We start from the raw sequence: 22,685 nt of genomic DNA on the forward strand, positions 1-22,685 counted from the left end.
TCAGCCCAGCTTGGTGGCCAGTTCTTTGGCCTTTGCCTTTTCCAGCTTGGCAATGCAAGCCACAGGTTCTGGACCCAGGACATCGCCTCCCCAGTGGCGACGAATCTCGTTGTATCTGTCACTGTAGCTGGTCCTGATGCTTCCACCAGGTTAGCCAGGGCTCCTTTTCTTCCGAGTTGACCTGTGTGAAGGCAATGGTTGTGCATGTCTTCCTGTGGACCAGGCGCCCTAGCCTGGCCTTCCCTGTGGCGATGCAGCATGGGACCCCCATCTTGTGACACAAGGCAGGCAGGATGCTACCAGCTCAATGGGATCCGCGTCAATCACCACCAGGTGAGCATTCTTGTTCTCCACCAAAGTCACGACGGTGTTGACCCCGCTCAAAGGACTGGGGGGTCGCTTAGTCGGGACGTCCCCTTTGCCAGCAGCTTTTTTCTCTGCTTCTTCTCCTGCTTAGTCCTTGGCCTGTACCTGTGGGCAGGCTTTGGCAGCTGGGCAGCTGTTTGGTGGTGCAAAGCCTGGGTGAGCTGGTTGACTGCAGGAGGCACTTTCAGCCGCTTGTACAGGATAGCCCTTTGCCGCTGCGGCCGGATGTAACGGGGCCACTTGACAAAGCCAGTGAGGTCCCTTTTAGGCTGAATGGCCTGTCCAATGCCAAAATTTTGGGGCCTTTTCTCAAACATAGGATTTATGATCTTTTTGGCTTCCTGCTTCTTTACGACAGCAGGCGCCAGGGCCACCTTCTTCCCTTGGCCTTCTTTCCTTTTGGCATCTCGCTTGGCGGGAGGCTTCTCATGGTCTTTGCATGAGGTGGGTGTGCAGAGCTGTGACAGAGAGGTGGCCTGATGGTTTGTAGCCTGGGGTTCGTGGTGCTCTGGAAGGAAGGGCCTGGTTTTCTGGGCAGAGCTGGGCTGAACTGTGGTTGGCACAAGGATGAGGAGGCAAGAGCAGTTTCTTCTGTCTCCGCTCGTGGTCCCAACACTACAGTCTTCTTGGCAAGGCTAAGAGAAGCCCGGGTGCAGCTTTTTGCTAGTGTTGAGGCTGTGGGGGCCACCACCCTGTCAGCACGGAAGTGCGCTGTCCCTGCAGGGCTGGCACCAGCCCGGGACCCGCGCCCCGGGTCGCTGCAGGCTCTCCCGGCTCTGTAGCCCCTCAGTCTGCTCACTCTCGCCCAGCGGCCCACTAGGGTGTCCACACGTGCGTGCGTCTCATTCTCTCCTCCTGCAGCTTCCTCCAGGGAGTGGTGGTCCTCAGGTGCTCTGTGGGTCAGGAGTGGTTTAGGTCTGGGATCCAGAAACGTTGTGCTGCTTCCCCTACCATAAATTTGCATTGAAAATGTAAAATGAGGGCTGGAGAGATGGCTTAGCAATTAAGGTGCTTGCCTGCAAAGCCTAATGGCTGGGGTTCGATTCCCCAGTACCCAGGTAAAGCCAGAGGCACAAAATGGCGTATGCATCTGGATTTCGTTGGCAGTGTCCAGAGGCCCTGGCACACAAACTCTCTCTCTGTTTGCAAACATATATATATATATACATACATACACACACACACACACACACACACACACACACACACACACATATATTAAGATGAGCTGAGCGTGGTGTTGCAAGTCTGTAATCCCAGCACTCTGGAGGCTGAGACTACGAGCTTGTGAGTCCCAGGCCAGCCTGGGCTGCATAACCGGCTCCTACCTGACAGTGTTATTGGAAACCCAGCCTGGCGCTGGCCGTGCGCCTGGGGTGTGAGAGCCGCCGAGGCTGGTGTTGGCTGGAGCAGAGCGGCCAGGGAGCAAGAAGCTGAAGCTGGGGTCAGACAGGTATTGGGGGAGGGTCAGCCCTGTCAGGCCTGAGGCCCCCTGGCGGGAACAAGTTACAATGTATCTCAGTTTCTTTTCCTCTTTGGAACTATTGTGATGCCTGAAGACAGCAACGGACTTCTCCCGGGTCCCTGCGGTGCAGCTGGACCTCTCTGCTCTGTCTTGATGCTTTTTCTGTTTTAAATTTTTATTTATTTATTTGCTAGTTTGAGAGAGCGTGGAGAAAGAGGCAGATAGAAAGGGAGTGTGGCACACCAGGGCTGAAGGCCACTGCAAACAAACTCTAGGAACATGCGCCACCTTGTGCAGTTGACTTTCGTGGGTACTGCGGAACTGAACCTGGGTCCTCAGGCTTCATAGGCAAGCACCTTAACCCCTAAGCCATCTCTCCAGCCCTGCAATTATCTTATTATGATTAGGATGATCATCCACATTTCACCTAAATTATCCTCCCAGGTACCAGCGGATGTGTGAATTCCCACTTGGTGACACTAGGGACCCTCTGCCAAGAGCTCTGTAATGGGCTCCCCGAGCAGGGCCCAGAGCCCGTCTGCTCCTCTCTCCCCTCGTGTCCGATTAAACCAGGCCGGGAGAGAGTTGGGTCCCTGGCCCTGCTCTGTGTACCGTGGGAGATCACTCCTATGACGTGGGCTTTGGCATTTTGCCCTGGTGTGCACTAAGGAATGCCACCAAGGGCGATCTGCATGGGCTTCCTGCCTGTGGACTCAGGACTTTGCTTTCTTCCCAAGGGACAAGAATGGTGGCATCTCTGGCTCAACGACTGGCAAGCTGGGGTGTTGCGCCCGGCAAGTGTTGCTTCTAAGCATCTCTCAGAGACCCACGTGCTCAAGGCTTGGCACGCAGCTGGGCCCTGTTGGGAGGAGGTGGGTTCTAGTGGGAGTTCTTTATTTAATTTTTACATGGTTCACATTTTATTCATTAAAGAATGGTTCTAGCCAGGTATGGTGGCACACGCCTTGCATCCCAGCATTCGAGAGGCAGAGGTAGGGGGATCGGTGTGAGCTCAAGACCATTCTGAGACTACAGTGTGAATTCCAGGTCAGCCTGGGCTGGAGTGAGACCCTACCTCAAAAAACCAACAAATAAATAAATAAATAAATAAGAATGGTTCAAAAACGTCACACTAAGCTAAAAAGTAAAGTTTAAAATAGACCATATTTTGGTTGGGGGCGCTGGCTTCCAGCCGGCTGTGGGGGTCATGGAGCTGGCGCTGCCCTGGCGCGCCCCCGCTGTCCCGGACTCCTTCCCGACGATTTTGGCTATGGAAAGGGAAAACGTACAAAGCAAGGTCCATCAGGAGCCCACGAGGCATGTTTTGGAGATGACAAAGTAGAAGACCTTGAAGGGGCTAATCCATTCTCCTTTAAAGAGTTTCTAAAAACCAAGAACCTTAGCCTATGGGAAGAAGACATGTCAACCAACAGTAGGATTTATCCAAAGGAAGCATCAAGGCACCCATTAGGACTAGACCACAGTTCTCCAACCTCCGGATATGGCCTGCATTATCAGTAGCCATGTTTTGAAGACCCAACAGGAGCAGGTGATCTGGAAGAGGAGGAAGAGGAGGATGGGCGGGATGGAGCCTACGTGCAGTGTCAGTGGCCTCCGAGATAGGGTTGGCTCCTTTCCATGAGCCACGCCTCTGTTTTACATGCAGTCTGTGGTGAAATCCCACCACTTACAGATTCACTGATCTACTGAAAGACATTTCTATAAAAGCCAGTAATTTTTTAACAGTTACCAAACCTGAAAACACTTTGTAATGAGCGTTTTCCATCATTCTCTCAGATGTTCGCTGGAGGATAAGCTCATGGCTCACCGTCAGTGTCCTAGAACACTAAGCAAGTTGGCACAGAAGTGAACGGTCTGGACAGGGACTCACTTGTGCCTTTGTGCTGTCAGTCGGTGCCCGGCTAGCTGGCAGCTCACACTCAGCGTGCACAGGGTGGCTGCTGATGGCAGCCCCAGCGCGGAGGCTCTGCTTGGTGGATGCTGCTGTCCTCCCTCTGGGACCACGGGGACCTGCGTCATAGACATCCCGCACCGCAGCCCTGTCTAAGCTCACCATTGTGAGCTTTCTTCTTTGGAAAGCCAACTGGGGAGGGGAGTTTGGTGAATGTCTCAAGGGATATTTTGTTCACGCTGCAGGAATTTGAAGGATACACCCACGTGGGACAGATGCCATGTCTCTGGGCTGTCTAACCACTTTGCTATGAGAAGATACAACCAGCACTTTGTGCTGATTTGGGGTGCTGGGGGGGCATCTTCCTGTGGATTTTAAAAAAATTTCCTTTTACCCTCCTGTTCAGATTGATAGCTGTTTAAATAAATCCCAAAGTTCATAAGTGAAAAAAATAGACCACATTTAAAAAAATATATATATTTTTATGTTGTTTATTTGCAAGCAGGGAGATGCAGACAGAAAGCGGGAGACCGTGAGAGGCAGCGAGAAAGAGAGAAGTGTGGGCGCGCTAACGCCTCAAGCTACTGCAAATGAACTCCAGGTGCATTCGCCAATTTGTGACTCTGTGTCCTAGGGACCTAATCCAGGTCATTAGGCTTTGAAGGCAAGAGCCTTAACTGCTGAGCCACCTCCCCAGCCTCAGAGGAAGTTCTTTAGGTCACTGTGGAATGCCTTTGAGTGGGGCTGTGGGACTCTTTTCTTCCTCTCGGGACCATGACGGGAAAGGCTTTGCTTCCCCACAAGTTCCAGCCAAAAAGCTCTGCTTTATCCAAAGCACCAGCCTGAGAGATAGGACTGAAGCCCCTGTGAGCACAAATGCACTCTCTTGCTCTTAAGAAAAAAAAATTTTGAGCTGGGCATGGTGGCTCACACACTCCACCCCAGTGCTCAGGAGGCAGAGGTGGGAGAATTGCCGTGCGTTTGAGCCATTGCAGGTGGAGCCTTGCTGTAGGAGGTGTGTCACTGGGAGTGTCTTGGGGTTTTAATCGTTTTTTAAATTTAATTTTATTTATTTGACAGAGAGAGAGAGAGACAGACAGACAGACAGAGACAGAGAGAGAAACAGGCAGATAGAGAGAGAGAGAGAGAGAGAGAATGGGCATGCCAGGGCCTTCATCTGCTTTAAACAAACTTCAGATGCATATGCCACTTTGTGTATCTGGCTTATGAGGGTCCTGGGGAATAGAACCTGGGTCATTTGGCTTCTCAGGCAAGTGCCTTAACACCCACCTTGGGATTTTGTAGTCCAGTCCTCTAGAATTGCTAGCTCTCTCAGACTTCTTCCTTCCCACTGAGCTATGACAAGATGTGACTCCTAAGCTGCCAGCTCTGCCATGCTTTTCCCTTCATGGTAAGGCTCCCCTCTGAAACTGTAAGCCAAGGAACCCTTTCCTCCCATAAGATGTTTCTGGTTGGGTGTTTTGTCCCAGCAATGAGAAGGTAACTTCTACACTCTTATTTATAAACTATTCTATTGATTTAAAGTGTATATATATAAAATTTTATTTATTTATTTTTGGTGAGGATTGTCTCACTCTAGCCCAGGCTGACCTGGAATTCACTAGGTAGTCTCAGGGTGACCTTGAACTCACAGTGATCCTCCTACCTCTGCCTCCCAGGTGCTGGTATTAAAGGTATGCATCACCATGCCTGACTTTAAAAATTTTCTTATTTATTTGCAAGGAGAAAGAGAGAGAAAGAAAGAATGAGAGAAAGAGAGAAAGAGAACGGGTGCACCAGGACCTGTAAATGAGCTCTAGATCCATGTTGCTTTGTGTGTCTGGCTTTACGTGAGTCCTGGGAAATCAAACCCAGGTTATTAGGCTCTGCAGGCAAGTGCCTTAACTGTTGAGCCATCTCTCCAGCCATAAAATACTTTTTATCAAACTTAAAAAAATAATTTTTGTCTATTCTATGAGAGGGACAGAAAGATAGGCAGATATAGAGAGTGAATGGGCATGCCAGGACCTCCAGCTACTGCAAACAAACTCCACATGCATGAGCCACCTTGTGTATCTAGTTTAAGTGGGCCCTGGGGAATCAAACCTGGGTCCTTAGACTTTGTAGGAGCACCTTGACCACTAAGACATCTCTTCAGCCCCTAAGGTATTTTTTAAAATTTTAATTTCTAATTTTATTTATTTGAGAGGAAGAGGCAGAGAGAGAAAGAGAAAGAGAGAGAGGGAGAGAGAATATGCATGCCAGGGTCTTGAGCAGCTGTGAACTCACTCCAGATGCGTGCGTCACCTTGTACATTCGTCTTATGTGGGTCCTGGGGAATCCATCCTGGATCCTTTGGCTTTGCAGGCAAGAGCCTTAACCACTAAGCCATCTCTCCAGCCCCTAACGTACTTCATATTTTTCCTTTTTTGAAAATTTTATATACTTTATAAAGATAAAAGTCCAACCATTTTTTAAGAATAAATCTAAAATTTAACAGCTATCAGCTAACAGGCAAGTAATTAAGAAAGGAATTTTACTTCTGGCTGGTGACAATAAAGCTGGAAAATTAATTTTGCATTTTTTTAAAGTTTTTGACAGTTATTAGTTGGAAAATCCAATACACGTTCAAAGATACAGAGTAGTGCCTGTATCTAAAGAGCAGCCATATCACTGATTCCTTTGTTTATAGTTGGAAAGGGTTTTGATGGTGCTCACAGAGCAAAGTGGTGGCAGGTTTTGGAATGGCTAGTTTAAAAGACTTCAGGAAACATCCAGATTTCTGCTTAGCTACATGCTTGAGTGGATACAATGCCTTGTGCTTTTTTATTATCACTACCTAAAGTGCATTGATGAAGAAACGTAGGATTTAAGTAGGCAAAAAACAAGCTTGAGTTTGTCTTACAGGGTGCTTGGTGTGCCAATACACATCAAACCAAGTGGACTCCACTTGAACAGACCAGTGGGCCAGTCAGTTGGAGTGGCCATGTTCAAAGGCTGCACAAAGCCCATCCTTCTGTGCGTGGCACCGTCACAGGCCTCACTCAGCTGTTGTGAAGACTTTTAGGCAATGGATGAATTAAAAGCTCCCCCTAAAACATTACATAGAACATAGCAGGGTTTCTGTATACCCTGCCATTATTTGATAGTAAGTCAAAAGGTAGAGAATGCACGAAAGCAGTTTTGGGAATATTGTTGGAATGACTATGAAAATACCTGATACAGAACCATCTTTAACTTGGTGGCAAAGCCCAGTATAGGAATTGTGTGGGTATGGGTGGTCTTAAAGGCCATGTTGCTCTCTGAATTGTTTCTGTTCATAAGATGGTCAGAATCACATTACACTGATACATATATCTCTCACTTTAAAAATTATTTTGCTTCATTTGTATTTCAAGATTAATTTCTACAGAATAGGTAAGCTTTTTTGCAAGTCAGAATGTCATTTAGACACTTGAAAATATTTTCAGAAAACCAGTTTAATTTGTAGTTCAGCCAAAAAGTGCCTTTTTAAAACCACTGGACTTGCCTGACATTCATATTTTTTCATGTAATTAATTAAAATTGCTAAAAAAAATCAGACTACTTTTGCTTGAATTTCAGATGAGATATGTTTAAAGCCAGAGCTCTTACCCAATACTGATTTTCAGTACTTGATTTAAAAAGGTAGGTGCTGTGTCTATATCTGCTGGTTTAAACTCTGCCATGTTTCAGGTCTAGTCTTGTGTGGCCAATCATGTTTTGCTTTCACTCAAGCATTGGCAATTTGGAGCATCTGGCACTAAGAATTCTTTAAGTTTTGTATTCACTCTATATGGATCATTCCTCATCTATAATGTGCTCCAAATGCAGCTTCATTTTCCAGAATAAAGTTTTTCCTCATTACTTATAGCTTGTTGTGGTTTTGAGTTTGTAGGTGTTGTGAATTTGTTTTACAAACATAAACAGAATTTTAGTAATGCTGTGTCATTCTTAAACTAGTTGCCAATACCTGTGGGCAAATTATTTTCTTCAGCCCTGGCATATCAATGTGAACCTTGCTTATACTTTATATTCCCGTCCATCTGTCATTCGGGACATTCAGGAAGGGTGAAGAATGTCCTGATACTTAATCTCTTACTATGTTCTTTCACCTTAGGAATGTGATCATGGTAGTGATATAAGGTTATTTTTAAAGTTTTTGCCATTCTAGGGTAAAATGTAAGACTTCTATTTAAATAATAATATGAGCAGAGAGCTTGACTTAATCATAGGATGTCATTCTAGGACATTCTGCTGGACCTCAAGGATGAAGGCAGCATACCCACATTCTGGTTTGAATGTACTGACTCTTAGTGTGTCAAAATCACGAAGTAAAGACCTGCAGCCGGAGGAGGACCGTCTTTTCCAAGAAGTGAATCCAATCTGAAATGTATAAGGCGGCTCATCTATTTTATTCACATTTGAACTCCACTGGAGTCAGGGATGAGGTATCTTCTATTCCAGGAATGAAGGCTTCAGGCACTGTCTCAGGTGGTCTCTGAGCTCACTGGTCATGTAAGAACGCAGGGCCCGTAGTTTCTCTAGCTCATGGATTGCTCTGGTTTCTGGAAGCATCAAATGAATTACCATGCTGCCGAAATCTGCGCACAGCCGGTCATCAGTGTTCTTCCCTTCAATCTTACCTGGGGGATCAGTTTTACATTTCAGGAATTTGTACATTTTCACGACGTAGAAGGCCATGGCATGTAAGTGTCGGGTGGACGACCCACTACCAATGACAAAGTAATCTGCGTATTTCACTTCCGGAGGAGCCTTGATCACACAAATGTCTCTTGCATTTTCTTGCCTCAGAAGCGGAACCAGCATATCCATGTCAAACTTGAGACCAGTGTGATCTGCAGCGCCCGGGTCCGGCGTCCCTCGCCGGCGCGGCTCCTCCAGCTGCGGCCCGTGGTGCAGGCGGCGCTCCAGGTGGCTCGGCAGGGCGCGGGCACGGCGGGCGCACGTGGAAGCCCGGGCCCGAAGCCCCCGCGGGCGCCGCTCCAGGGGACACTGCCCGGCTCCGCAGGAGCGACGCCCAGCGCCCTGCCGCCCAGCTGCCAGGCCCCATAGCTGTCCCTTCCTGATACATTTTAAAACTGACTTTTAAAATATTATCATGCAGGGCTGGAGAGATGGCTTAGCGGTTAAGGCACTTGTTTGCAAAACCTAAGAAAACATGTTTGAATCTCCAGGTCCCACATAAGCCAGATGCACAGTGATGCAAGTGTGCAATGTCACACATGTGCACAAGGGGGCAGCAGCTGAAGGCCCTGGTGTGCATTTGCTCGCTCTCTGCCTCTTTCTATCATAAAAAATTATCATGCATGTGTGTGTGTGTATATATAGATATATATCTATATATCTATATATATATCACTGTGTATGTTATAAACTATGTGTGTGTCAGGAAGACGAATTTGTAGTTTCTATCTTTTGTTTTTTTGGTCATTCGAGGTAGGGTCTCACTCTGGCCCAGGCTGACCTGGAATTTACTATGTAGTCTCAGGGTGGCCTCAAACTCATGGTGATCCTCCTACCTCTGCCTCCAGAGTGCTGGGATTAAAGGCGTGAGCCACCACGTCCAGCCTTATCTTTTTATTTATGTTTTTTTTTTTTTCAAGGTAGGATCTTCTTATTCTAGCCCAGGCTGACCTGGAATTCACTATGTAGTTTCAGGGTGGCCTTAAGCTCTGCCTCCCGAGTGTATCTTTTTCTTTTTATCTATTATTGCTAATAGAATGTCTTACAATCAGACCCATGAGTAGAAGTTTTTGGTTAATAGGTGAGCTAGAGGTAGACTACTTGTCAAAGGAAATTATTATACACTTAATAAGAACACTTCAGAAAATACCATCTTGCTTGACTGAATAATTTATTTATATATAGACTTATAAAGCAAATACGTGAAAGATGAAATTTGTGGCTAAGGAGTCTAAAAATGACAAAATATCTGAACAGTAGGAACTCCAGAAATAGATATTGAGTGGACTTTGTGATTATGATCCATTTGAGCTGGGGCATGACTTGCACATAGAGGTGACGTGGTAGCAGGCTGTTGTCTTGTGGTCCTTATTTTCTTTTCTCTCATTCTTCCCTCATTTATTCTCTTTTATTTCCCTTTGCCCTTCTTTGAGCTTTTATTCTTGGCACTGGATTCTTTCTTTCCTTCGTCACCTTTCTTGTTCTTAGCTTGTTTTCTTTTGTCTGGATTCATCTCTGCATCTTGCACCTTTTCTTGGCTCTGCTTTCCTTGATCCTTGGAAACCTTTTCTTCTTCTTGTGCATTAGGTGCTGGTACGTCTGCCTCCCTCTTCTTTTCATGGTCTTCTGGCGCTGGTACGTCTGCCTCCCTTCCTTTTCCTTGGGCATCAGGTTCTTTGGATATTCCTGCATCACTCTCTTGGGGTTCTGGTACTTTTGGTATTTCCGTCTCACTCTTTCTCACTTGGGGTTCCTGTATTTTTGGTACTCTCATCTCATTCTTTCTCACTTTGGGTTCTTGTATTTTTGGTATTCCCGTCTCACTCTTTCTCACTTGGGATTCCTGTATTTTTGGTATTCCCGTCTCACTCTTTCTCACTTGGGGTTCCTGTATTTTTGGTATTCCCGTCTCACTCTTTCTCACTTGGGGTTCCCGTATTTTTGGTATTCCCGTCTCACTCTTTCTCACTTGGGGTTCCTGTATTTTTGGTATTCCCGTCTCACTCTTTCTCACTTGGGGTTCCTGTATTTTTGGTATTCCCGTCTCACTCTTTCTCACTTGGGGTTCCTGTATTTTTGGTATTCCCGGCTCACTCTTTCTCACTTGGGGTTCCCCTATTTTTGGTATTCCCGTCTCACTCTTACTCACTTGGGGTTCCTGTATATTTGGTATTCCCGTCTCTCTCTTTCTCACTTGAGGTTCCTGTATTTTTGGAACTCTTGTCTCACTCTTTCTTACTTGGGGTTCCTGAATTTTTGGCACGCCCATTTCTGCATTATCTACTTGGGATCTCTGTCTTTTTGGTACTTGTACCTCACTGTTTCCTTGAGCTTCAAGCCTGTTTGACACACCAGAGCTGCTCTTTACAGGGGATATTTGTCTCTTTGGAACTCCTGCCTCACTCCTTTTCACTTGGGGCTCCTGTGTCTGAAGTTTCTCAGCATTGCTCTTAACCTCCATCCCTAACTTGTCTTTCTCCAGCTCAATGCCTTTTGTTTTTCTCTTTGGCTCCTTTTTGTGCATGGATATTAAGGATTCACCAGAACTTACGAGTGTTTTCTTCTTCAGTGACTCTTTGCTTTCTTCCTGTTTTTTTTGAGAACTTGAAGTTCCTCCATGTTTTAGAATCTGTGCATTGGGATCTGATTTTATTGAGACTCCTCCATCCATGTAACCTGGAAATATAACTGAGCACACAACAAAGCACCATGACTCTTCTCTTCAGCACCCCCTTGCCCCTCCTTTCCCCACCCTCCCCCAACACTGATTTTCTCTTATGTCTTCAAACTGGTGATAACTTGGGATTTTCCCCAAAACATAAAATGGTAGAAATTACATAATTTGGATATACTGAGAAAATTCTATACTCTTTTCAATACATTGGAAGACTAATGACAGAAAAGGTAATATAAATGACCTGGCATTTGTTCAAATTAGGGGAAAAGAATAATGGTTAGGAGTTAATGAGAGTGTATCTTGAGAAGAGATAGAATTTAAAGGAAAGGTTATGGGAAGAAACAATAATTATTTCTTTTTTTAAAGATTTTTTATATTATTTATTTATTAGAGAGAGAGAGAGAGAGAGAGAGAATGGGCACACCAGGGCCTCTAGCCACTGCAAATGAACTCCAGACACATGCACTACCATGTGCATCTGGCTTACATGGGACCTGGAGAATTGAACCTAGGTCCTTAGTCTTCGCAGGCATATGCCTTAACTGCTAAGCCATCTCTTCAGCCCAGTTATTTATTTTTTTTAAAAGAACTTAAACAATATTTTATTGCTGGGTGTGGTGGCACCTGCCTTTAATTCCAGCACTTGGGAGGCAGAGGTAGGAGGACTGCTGTGAGTTTGAGACCACTCTGAGACTACATAGTGAATTCCAGACAGCCTGGGCTAGAGTGAGACCCTACCTTGAAAAACTAAAAAACCAAAATAATCATTTATGTTTGTGTGTGTGTGTGTGTGAGAGAGAGAGGGTGGGGGGACAGAGAGAGAGAGAGAGAGAATGGGCACACCAATGTCTCCTGCCACTGCAAGCAAACTGCAGACACATGCACCACCTTGTGCATATGGCTTAACCACTGAGCCATCTCTCCACCCCCGAACAATTATTTCTTAAAACATAAAGAGGAAACTTCCCATGTCATATAAAAGCATATTAGGTCATGCAGAAATAGTAACAGTACTAGAGGTAATTATTATTATTATTATTATTTTTTGGGTTTTCAAGGTAGGGTCTCACTCTGGTTCAGGCTTACCTGGAATTCACTATGTAATCTCAGGGTGGCCTCAAACTCATGGTGATCTTCCTACCTCTGCCTCCCGAGTGCTGGGATTAAAGGCGTGCTCCACCACGCCCGGCTAGAGGTAATTCTTCAGTGTTTACCATATACTAAGCACTCACTTTTCTGAGCAATTTATATATTAAATCCTCACAACAACCATATAGAGTAGGAAACTGTTATTATTTAGGTTTTACAGATGAGCAGATCCAGGCAAGAAAGTTTATATGAGTGTGACTGATGATGTAATTAGTAGGTGATAGAGCTGGGGCTTGAACCTGTGTAGTCAGAGTTTAGAGTCCAGCTATCACTGTAGACTGCGTCTTGCCATATGGATGGCTCACTTTGTCAGATTACCAGTTCCTTTAATCGTGTGTGCACGATAGGCTGTCCATGTATTGATTTCTGTGTGATGCAGCACAATGGAAGTCGTTAGCTTTGGATAGGTATTTTGTGTACCCCCCTTTTTGTAACTTGGTTCTCTAAGTCAGGTAAGAGAGCCATGTAGCTTATCAAGGGGAACTGTGTGGATCCTTGCTGTGGAACAAAGGCATGTCTTGTTTTGAGAAAATCTGATACTTATTTTGGTAGAAAGAATAGCAATGTAAAAGCAGAATTAGCATTGAGTTTACTATCCCTGTTATTCTTGCTTGTTTGGTAAATCACTTGATCCCCAAAGACTCACTTGTCTTATATTTAGTCTTCTCTGATCAGCTTTTAGCGTTATTAAAGGATTCTGGACAAAAAATTCAGGAGCACAGCCTTTGGAGACAGACGCTCAAGCCCTGGCTCCGCGTCTAAGCCGTCTTGGACAGACTCGACTTTCGGGCCTGCAGCTACCTCGCGGCGGTGCGATGACTGCAGGAGGTGATGTGCGCGCACCACTGAGCGCCGTGCTTGGAATTCAGCAGGTTGTCACTACGTACTGGTCATTTTTACCACCAAACAAAAAATCAATTAAAATAAGGCATTCAAAGCCGGCCGTGGTGGCACATGCCTTTAATCCCAGCACTCGGGAGGCAGAGGGAGGCGGATCGTGTGAGTTCGAGGCCACCCTGAGACGACAGAGTGAATTCTGGGTCAGCCTGAGCTAGAGCGAGACCCTATCTCAGAAAACAAAAATGAAACAAACAAACAAAAAGGCATTTTTAACTTTACAGATTAAGAAACTGAGATATATATATATTATATAAATAATATATATCATATAACATATAATATATAAACTACATTACATAATAATATAGGCTAGTTTTCTAATCTGTAAAGTGGGGATAAAAGCAGCTACTATGTAGATGCATGACAAATAGGAACATTGTTTCTGGAAGTGTCTAGCACAATGCCCAGAATATACTCACAGTCTGTCTGTCCCTAAAAGGTAGTCATGCATCGTGGTGCATACCTTTAATCTCAGCACTTCGGAGGCAGAGGTAGGAGGATTGCCACGAGGTCAAGACCACCCTGAGACTACAGAGTGAATTCCAGGTCAGCCTGAACTAGAGTGAGACCCTACCTTGAAAAACAAAAACAAAAACAAAAAACAAAACAAAAAAGTGCGTGCTTTTAGAAGGCAGGAGAAAGTAGATGAGATTTGTTATTAACCCGAGGCTCCTCACTTATAAATGAAAAAGTGTTCTAATTCCTAGCAGAGAGAGAAAGGAATTCACAAACCAATCTTTCATTGTATGTTTCTGGAAGTTAGAGAGGAGATTCCTTTTTAGGGCTTAGAAGATGGTCAGATGGTACCATCTCCCACCCATATGAACTTCATCTCCTTGCAGCAGTATCTCCAAAAACAGATATTTGAAATGTTAGGAGACCCTGGGTAACAGGGAAATTTAAATATTTTTTAAGGAATTTACAAATAATATTTAATTTTTAATTAAATACTTAATTTAATTTATTTACTTGAGAGGGAGAGAGAGAGAAAAGAGGTGGATAGAGACAGGAAAAGGGCACCCTAGGGCCTCTAGCTGCTGCAAATGAATTCCAGACACATGAGCCTCATTGTACATCTGGCTTATGTGGGTCCTAGGGAATCAAACCTGGGTTCTTTGGCTTTGCAAGCAAGTGCCTTAACTACTAAACCATCTCTCCAGCCCTAAATAATTTTTATTCTTTTTTTTTTCAAGGTAGGGTCTCACTCTAGCCCAGTCTGACCCAGAATTCACTGTGTAGTCTCAGGGTGGCCTCAAACTCACGGTGATCCTCCTACCTCTGCCTCCCGAGTGCTGGGATTAAAGGCGTGCGCCACCATGCCTGGCAATCTTTTTATTCTTTTTAAAAAATTTTTTGGTTTATTTTTATTTATTTATTTGAGAGCAACAGACAGACAACGAGGCAGAGAGAGAGAGAATGGGCACACCAGGGCTTCCAGCCACTGCAGACAAATTCCAGATGTGTGCACCCCCTTGTGCATCTGGGTAACATGGGTCCTGGGGAATCGAGCCTCGAACTGGGGTCTTTAGGCTTCACAGGCAAGCGTTTAACCGCTAAGCCATCTCTCCAGCCCTACTTTTTATTCTTATTTATTTATTTGAGAGAGAGACAGACAGACAGAAAGAATGAGTACGGACACGCCAGTCCTCCTGCCGCGGAAACAAACTCCAGATGTATGTCCACCTTGTGAATCTGGCTTGATGTGGGCACTGGGGAACTGAACCTGGGTTGTCGGGCTTTGCAAGTGAGCATCAGGGGCATTTGAAAGGATCTTAGATGGGTAGACGTGTATTGTGGGAGAATAAACAAAGAGCTCAGAAAGTACTAAGCCGTGTGGGATATCAGAGTGGAGAATAGCTAAGGAACTTACCCATAGGAGGCAGGGCTAAAAATAAAACACAAAAGAGTTATTAGTGGGGATTTTCTAACTCAAGAGAAGCTACCTTCCAGTATCCTTTCCTTTTTCTATTTATTTATTTATTTTTTGGAGGTAGGGTCTCATTCTAGTTCAGGCTGACCTGAAATTCACTGTGTAGTCTCAGGGTGGCCTTGAACTCACAGCAATCCTCCTACCTCTGCCTCAGAGAGCTAGGATTAAAGGTGTGCGCCACCACCTTTTCTTTTTCTAAAGGTTTTTTTTTTTTTTTTTTTTTAAATGTTATTTGTTGCACGGGGATAGAGGGAGAGACTGGGCATGCCAGGGCTTCTAACCACGACAAAAGAACTCCAGCTGCATGCACCATTTTGTGTGTCTGGCTTACATGGGATCTGGAGCTTGGAACCTGGGTCCTTAGGCTTTGTAGGCAAGTGCCTTACCTGCTAAGCCAGCTCTCCAGCCAGACACTCATTTTTTCTGTCAGTCTTACACTATTTTCTCTTTTGAGAGAAACAGGTCTGTTGCCAGACTGTAGTCCAGAGTTCACAGACTCTAGCTGGATGTGTGTGCGTTCAGCCGGGACAGGAACACTCACTGCATTTTTTGTCACAAAAGGAAAATAGGTGAGATAGCATCCCGGGTGAAAGAAATGACTAAGGTGGAAAAATTCGTCATTCAAGGGAAACGGAACAAAACCTCAAAAGGTGCTAATCGCAAAAATAAGTAAGGCAAGAAAATGATTCAAACTTACTGATTTTTCCAGAACTGTCAACTGAAAGACACAAAGACAAACACATCAGTAGACGCCGGGTGCCTTCCTCCCACTCCCCAGGACTCGGCAGTGGGTGGACTGTCAGTGGCAGCTAAGTGAAAGGTGAGGAACGTCAGTGTCCTTTCCCCTGCTCCTGGGCTGCTGAAGATCAGAAAGGTCTTATGAAACCCGATGGAACTGTCGTGAGTTTTCATTGCCGTGTGTGTGTGTGTGTGTGTGTGTGTGTGTGTGTGTGTGTGTGAAAAGCTAGCCTTTCTTTTTCTTTTCAACCATTTCAGTGTTGCTTTTGGGGTTTGCTTTTCAGTCTGTACCTCTGAATGTGCTCACTGGCTACATCTTCCCATTTTATTGTTTCTACCTTTTTTTTTCCCTTGGAATTTTGTTTTGTGATCCTGTATGAAATATAAAAATTTCAGTGTCTTATTTACACAGTCTTTCCTGTGACCTGACCCCGGCACATTTTGCTGGCATTGTCCTTCCCGCCCCTTTTCTCCTCTTTTTAACTTAATCTGTAATGGACAAGACACCACTTCTTTGTCCTTTCTGTGGGATTTCCTGTTTTTGTGGTCCTTTGATTTATCCAAATAAAACAAAACAGAACAAAATTAACCACCACCAATAACAAACAAGTAACCCCCCCCACCCACACACACTGTTTATAACAGAAGAATACTGGAAAATGTGGAGGAGAGGAGAAGGGAAATTTTGGTTTCCAGGGTTCAGAGGTCAGAGGTCAAAGGTGTCAGTGCAAAGGAAGGACAGAGATGAGACACAGGCCCGAAGAGAGTGAGCAAGAGCAGCACTTACTGGTTGCGAGTGGCGCAATTACTGAAAAGGAAAACGGAGCAAATTAGTCATCTTTAAAGTAATGCTCTGTGCTCCCCTCGAAAGTCCGCCTGGGATACCACAAGGATCTTTCTTAAAATGTTAAATTCTCTGTGAATATGCTATCCTTTATGAAATAACTTTCACTCCACATTAATAACTTAAATGACCAGCACATTTTGGAATGCCTATATGATAAGTGACATGAGTCAAAGCCATTTTTTTCTAACCAAGTGAAAAGCTTTGTATGTGTGTTTGCATGTGGGTGCACACGTATGTGTTGTATATGTGTGCATGTGGAGGCCAGAGAAAGACATCAGGTGTCTTCCTTGATCTCTCTACTCTTCTTTTTCTTTTGTTTTTCAAGGTAGGGTCTCACTGTAGCCCAGGCTGACCTGGAATTCACTATGTAGTCTCAAGGTGGCCTCGAACTCATGGCGATCTTCCTACCTCTGCCTCCCAAGTGCTGGGATTAAAGACGTGCGCCACCACGCCCAGCAAGCCTCAACTTTTTAGAAAGATTAAATAATTTCCTCAAAGCCATGTATTTGGCATTCAGTTTAGCTGGGATTCCAATCTAGGTCTGTTTGAATCCTTTTTTAACCATCATGATATCTTTTTTGTATCTTTTTTTATCAACTAATATGTAATTAGTTTTGTCTCATATTTAGGGATATTCTTAGAATATTCTAGAAATGGAATTATGAGTTTGAAAGATACAGTATTTTTAAGAAAGGGCCTTTGACTTTCTGAGTAATCTATCTCTCCAGTCCCAAGATACTGTATTTTTTTTTTTTTTTTTCGAGGTAGGGTCTCACTCTAGCTCAGGCTGACCTGGAATTCACTATGTAGTCTCAGGGTGGCCTCAAACTCACAGCAATCCTCCTACCACTGCCTCCTGCGTGCTGGGATTAAAGGCGTGCGCCACCACGCCCGACTAAGATACTGTATTTTAATGTGTCAAGCTGTTTTCTAAAAAGGCACTGCTCATTTAAATAGGACCAGTAAGGTACAAAAGTATAGTTTATACCAAAACATTGCCTGCTTTAATTACATTTAGAATTCCCTCTTCACTACCTTAGGGTCCTAATGTTCTATTTTTTAGCCTTAGTTTTATTTACTTGTTTATTTAAAAAATATTTTATTTATTTGCAAGGAGAGAGAGAGGTAGGTTATGGGCATGTCAGAGCCTCTAGCCGCTGCGAATGAACCCAGAGGCAGGCTCCACTTTGTGCATCTCCACATTGGTGCTGGGGAGTCAAGCCCAGTTGTTGGGCTTTGCAGGCCTGTACCTTACCTGCTGAGCCAGCTCTCCAGCCCTGCTTGTTTATTTTTAGCTAATCACTGTGCATATGTAGTTTGTAAATTTATCCATACTTAAGGGGATTCTAGACAACAAGGAGATGAAGGGGAAAATATATACTTTTTTTTACTTCAAGGAAAGTTTTCTAAACAATACTGAAAGTAAGCAATAGATGGGGCTCAGAGGATAAGAGCACTTGCTGCATAAGAATGAGGGCCTTGCAAGGCGTGGTGGCGCACACCTTTAATCTCAGCACTCGGGAGGCAGAGGTAGGAGGATTACCATGAGTTCGAGGCCACCCTGAAACTACAGAGTGAATTCCAGGTCAGCCTGGGCTAGAGTGAGACTCTACCTCGAAAAAAAAAAAAAAAAAAAAAGAACAACGAGGGGCCTGAATGGTCCTGATTTGTTCTGAGTTTGATTCCCCAGCACTCATGTAAATAGCTGGGTGTGGCCTCGCATGTCTCTATGTCCAGTCCCGTGTGGGAGCAGACGTGGACAATCTGAAGAAACCACGCTCTGGAACTGGTGAAGAGACTGCCCCCAGGACCACAGGCGCGCCATGGAGGAGGGCCGCCTCACGTGATCTTCTGGACTCCACACTCTTGTGCACAAACACGGACCTCTGCATGTGTGTATGTATGTACCACACCACACACACACCATACCGTAACTACTCCATACATGCAAAATAAATAAATAAATAAATAAAGACAAATGAGTAACTCACCAATTGGCATTGGAGTAACTGGCAGAACAGCATGAAACAAAAATGTGTTAGAGTGCTCGGATCAAGACCAGAGGTTCTTTACCCACTCTTTTCAAGGCTACCATTTGTTCGATTCTTGGAAAGCACCAACCCTCCCCCAGAAATACATCTACAATAGCAAGTGAGGATCATTCCTAAAGGAAAAGTACCGAGCTGATGCAACTGGCTATAGCACACACACACACACACACACACACACACACACACACACGCACACACGCACACACACACACACAAGCGCGCGCGCATGTGCACACACACCCATCTAGTGGTTTACTGCAGAACAATTTCAAGTTCAAATGCTTGCTGCATTCATGCTTGCCCATTGTCTCCAGCATGAAGTCCCCTCTGCACCCTCTACTCCTCCTGGGTGTCTCCTATTCCTCATTCATTACCACTCACCCTGCATAGCTTTCCTTTTACAGCATGGAAAATCTTTCTGTGATTAGAACAACTGAAGGGGACTTTTTTTGGGGGGGGGGGAATGAAACATCTCTTTTCTGTTTCGTCTCTCAGTCAAAGGTTCACTCTTTCCCCTGAGTCATTAACAGTTGGCTGAGGAAGAGGAGAGGGGATCCTGATCAACAGACACATTACATGGAGTTTGGGAAGAGTTGGGAAAAGTTTTCTTCTCATCTTGGGACCCCTGAATTCTACTAGGCTGATGAAAAGAAAAGGAACTTACTGATAGGCACGGCTGCATGTGCTAAAATCCAAATGAACATTGTTAGTATGGATAATAGACTTGTCAATAGTAATAGAATTCTTACTGATAACAAGTGGTTCCAGATGGGAGTTCCTGGGCTAAGAAGGAGGAGCAATTCCAAGTCTTTTATAATGAGTTACTTTAGACTATTATTTGGTATGGTAATGTACTCATCTTGAAAGGGTGAAAATGAGGTGAGGGCTGTTTTTTATTTTTTTTTAATTTCAAGGTAGGGTCTCATTCTAGCCCAGGCTGATCTGGAACTCACTTTGTAGTCCCAAGCTGGCCTTGAACTCGCAGTGATCCTCCTACCTCTGCCACTCAAGTGCTGGGATCAAAGATGTGTGCCACCACGCCTGGCCAGTTATTTTCTTCTCGTTGTCCTATTTCTCCAGGAAAATAAAAGACTGCAGAGCTGGGGGAGCCTCATTTCTTTTAAGTTTTGCCTCCATTTTCTCCTCTTCACTCACTCCTTACTTTTTAAATTAAAAATTTTTTTTGGCTTTTGAGGTAGGGTGTCACTCTAGCCCAGGCTTTCCTGGAATTCACTCTATTCTCATAAGGTAGACTTGAACTCATGGCAATCCTCTTATCTCTGCCTCCTGAGTTCTGGGATTAAAGGCATGCACCATCACTCCCGGATTTGTTTGTTTGTTTGTTTTCTTTGAGGTAGGGTCTTACTCTAGCTCAGGCTGAACTGGAATTCACTATGTAGTCTCAGGTTGGTGTCGAACTCATGGTGATCCTCCTACCTCTGCCTCCCAAGTGTTTGGATTAAAGGTGTGTCCCACCAAGCCCAGCTACTGGCTCTTACTCTAAAACTTTTAAAAATTTTAGAAATTTATTTATTGAGACAGAGTGAGGGAGAGAAAGAGAGAGAGAGGGAGAGAGAATGGGCACACCAGGGCCTCCAGCCACTGAAAATGAACTCAGCACATGCACCGCCTTGTGAATCTGGCTTATGTGGGTCCTGGAGAATTGAACCTGAGTCCTTAGGCTTTGCAGGTAAGTGCCTTAACCACTAAGCTATCCCTCCAGCCTGAAAATCTGTTCTTTTTGCTTAAAAATTAGGAGAGAGATTTATCTCACTGTATATTGTCTGTTTCTAGATTTTTAGTTACCAAATGGGAAGAATGAAGCAAGTTGTATGCAACTGATACCCTCAACTCCATGGTGATACCAGCACCCCACTGAGGAGGGCTTTCAGCTGTGTGGGGCAAGAGGGAGGGAATGTTACCAACACATGATGTGTCCATACAAAGTTTCCACTTAATAAAAAAGAAAAGAGCCACATCTTTAATTTCAGCACTCAGGAGACAGAGGTAGGAGGCTCTTCATGAGTTCAAGACCATCCTGAGAGTACATGGTGAATTCCAAGTCAGCCTGAGCTAGAGTGAAACCCTACCTTGAAAAAACAAAACAGGGCTGGACAGATGGCTTAGCAGTTAAGGGGCTTGCCTGCAAAGCCAAAGGACCCAGCTTTGATTCCCCAGGACTCACGTAAGCCAGATGCACAAGGTGGCACATGCATCTGGAGTTCGTTTACAGTGGTTGAAGGTCCTGGCACACCCATTCTCTCTCTCTTTCTCTCTCTGCCTCTTTCTCTCTCTCAAATAAAATAAATATTTAAAACAAAACAAGAAAAGAAAGACAGACAGACAGACAGATAGGTGGCTGTCCTGCTTAGTGCTCGCCTCTCTGAGGTCCTTTCTTTGTCACATAATTTATCCTGATTCTAGTAAGACACTTTCACTTACTTGGAAAAGGCCTCCATCTACTTTCCCATTTATCTTTCTGATCTTCGCTTTCTATAAAGTCATAAATAGTCCATTAGAATTCTGGTAACTTGGAGAAGTGTGAGAAGTAGGATTTTGTCCCTGAAGTGGAAGCGGCCACATTGAGGGAAAGCCAGCAGAGAGCATATGACACGTTTGTCAGAGAGAAGGGACTGACTGTCTTGGAGTTGTAGGCACCACCGAAGCCAGCAGGAGAGCACGCCTCTCACCGGGCTCCTCATGAGGACAGGAGTAGGCGCCCATGGGCTCCTAGCGCCCGCTTGTCAGCTGTGAGAGGGCCGTTCCCTGAAGCAGCAGCAATGCCCTGCCTTTACCCACTAGTTACTTCAGCATCTTTGGATGTGAACGGTGTCAGGAGCGTTTAAACGCTGTGTGAGCTCTGGGAGGCCCTGCCTGCCTCTGTCACCTGGGTCCCTGATGGGCACATTCCCTGCCTGACACATGGTAGGTTCTAAATGTTTTTTTTTGGATGAGTAACATCTCAGTTAATATGACTTTGCCAGTTTAATGTGATTTCTGCTATCTCTGACTTTTCCCCCTTTTTTGTCCATATTATTTATAAGCCCTCATAATAAAAAAACAGGCGTCATTTTTTCCATATATGACAATTTGTAAAGACTGTTCAAGGGCTAGAGAGATGGCTTAGTGGTTAAGCATTTGTCTATGAAGCCTAAGAATCCCAGTTTGAGGCTTGATTCCCCAGGACCCACGTAAGCCAGATGCACAAGGTAGATCACGCATCTGGAGTTCGTTTGCAGTGTCTGGAGGCCCTGGCGTGCCCACTCTCTTTCTCTTTCTGTTTGTCTGTCACTCTCAAATTAAAAAGAAAAAAAAAAACTGTTCAAAATAGCAGGAACAAATTCCAGTGTTCTATCATAGAGCACTGTGACCATGACCCATTATATAGTTTGCAAAGAACTAGAAGAGCTGGGCGAGGTGGCGCATGCCTTTAATCCCAGCACTTGGGAGGTAGAGGTAGGAGGATCGCTGTGAGTGAGTTTCAGGCCAGCCTGGGCTAGAGTGAGACCCTACCTTGGAAAAAGCAAAAATAAAAATATTCAAAGGCAGTGCTCATTGACCTTGAGCCACCTTGGGCAGCTAATCATTTGATTTGTCACTTATAAGATTTCACTTTCTAAAACATTGTTTAGTAACTTGAGAGGAAGCTGTTCCTTATAGAACAACAGACATTGGCTAGAGTGAGGCCTTAGCCATTGAGGCACTTACCTATGAAGGCTAAGGACACAGGTTTGATTCCCTAGTTCCCAAGTAAGCCAGATGCACAAGGTGGCACATGTTTCTGGAGTTCGTTTGCAGTGGCTCGAGGCCCTGGCCTATTTTTTTTTTCTCTCTCTCTCTCTGCCCCCTCTCTCTCCAGTAAATAAATAAATAAAAATTAAATTAAATTAAAACAAAAGGCATTGAGAGACTTGAATAGCAAGGT

The 22,685-nt window shown here is 44.7% G+C and overlaps 1 protein-coding gene and 1 pseudogene across 1 annotated transcript; both read right to left on the reverse strand.

Moving 5' to 3' along the window:
* On the reverse strand, nucleotides 1–3,908 carry LOC101600617 (annotated as a pseudogene).
* A 5,790-nt stretch (nucleotides 3,909–9,698) lies between these two features.
* Tsbp1 (testis expressed basic protein 1) lies at nucleotides 9,699–11,139 on the reverse strand. The gene is made up of 3 exons (XM_045156069.1): nucleotides 10,917–11,139; nucleotides 10,164–10,751; nucleotides 9,699–10,040 (listed from the first exon to the last, which is right to left on the reverse strand). The coding sequence occupies exons 1-3, from the start codon at nucleotides 11,137–11,139 to the stop codon at nucleotides 9,877–9,879; spliced, it is 975 nt and encodes a 324-aa protein (XP_045012004.1). The 3' UTR covers nucleotides 9,699–9,876.
* Between the last annotated feature and the right edge of the window lie 11,546 nt (nucleotides 11,140–22,685).

The sequence above is a fragment of the Jaculus jaculus genome, chromosome 8, assembly GCF_020740685.1.
Source record: "Jaculus jaculus isolate mJacJac1 chromosome 8, mJacJac1.mat.Y.cur, whole genome shotgun sequence".
NCBI classification, from domain to species: Eukaryota; Metazoa; Chordata; class Mammalia; order Rodentia; family Dipodidae; genus Jaculus; species Jaculus jaculus.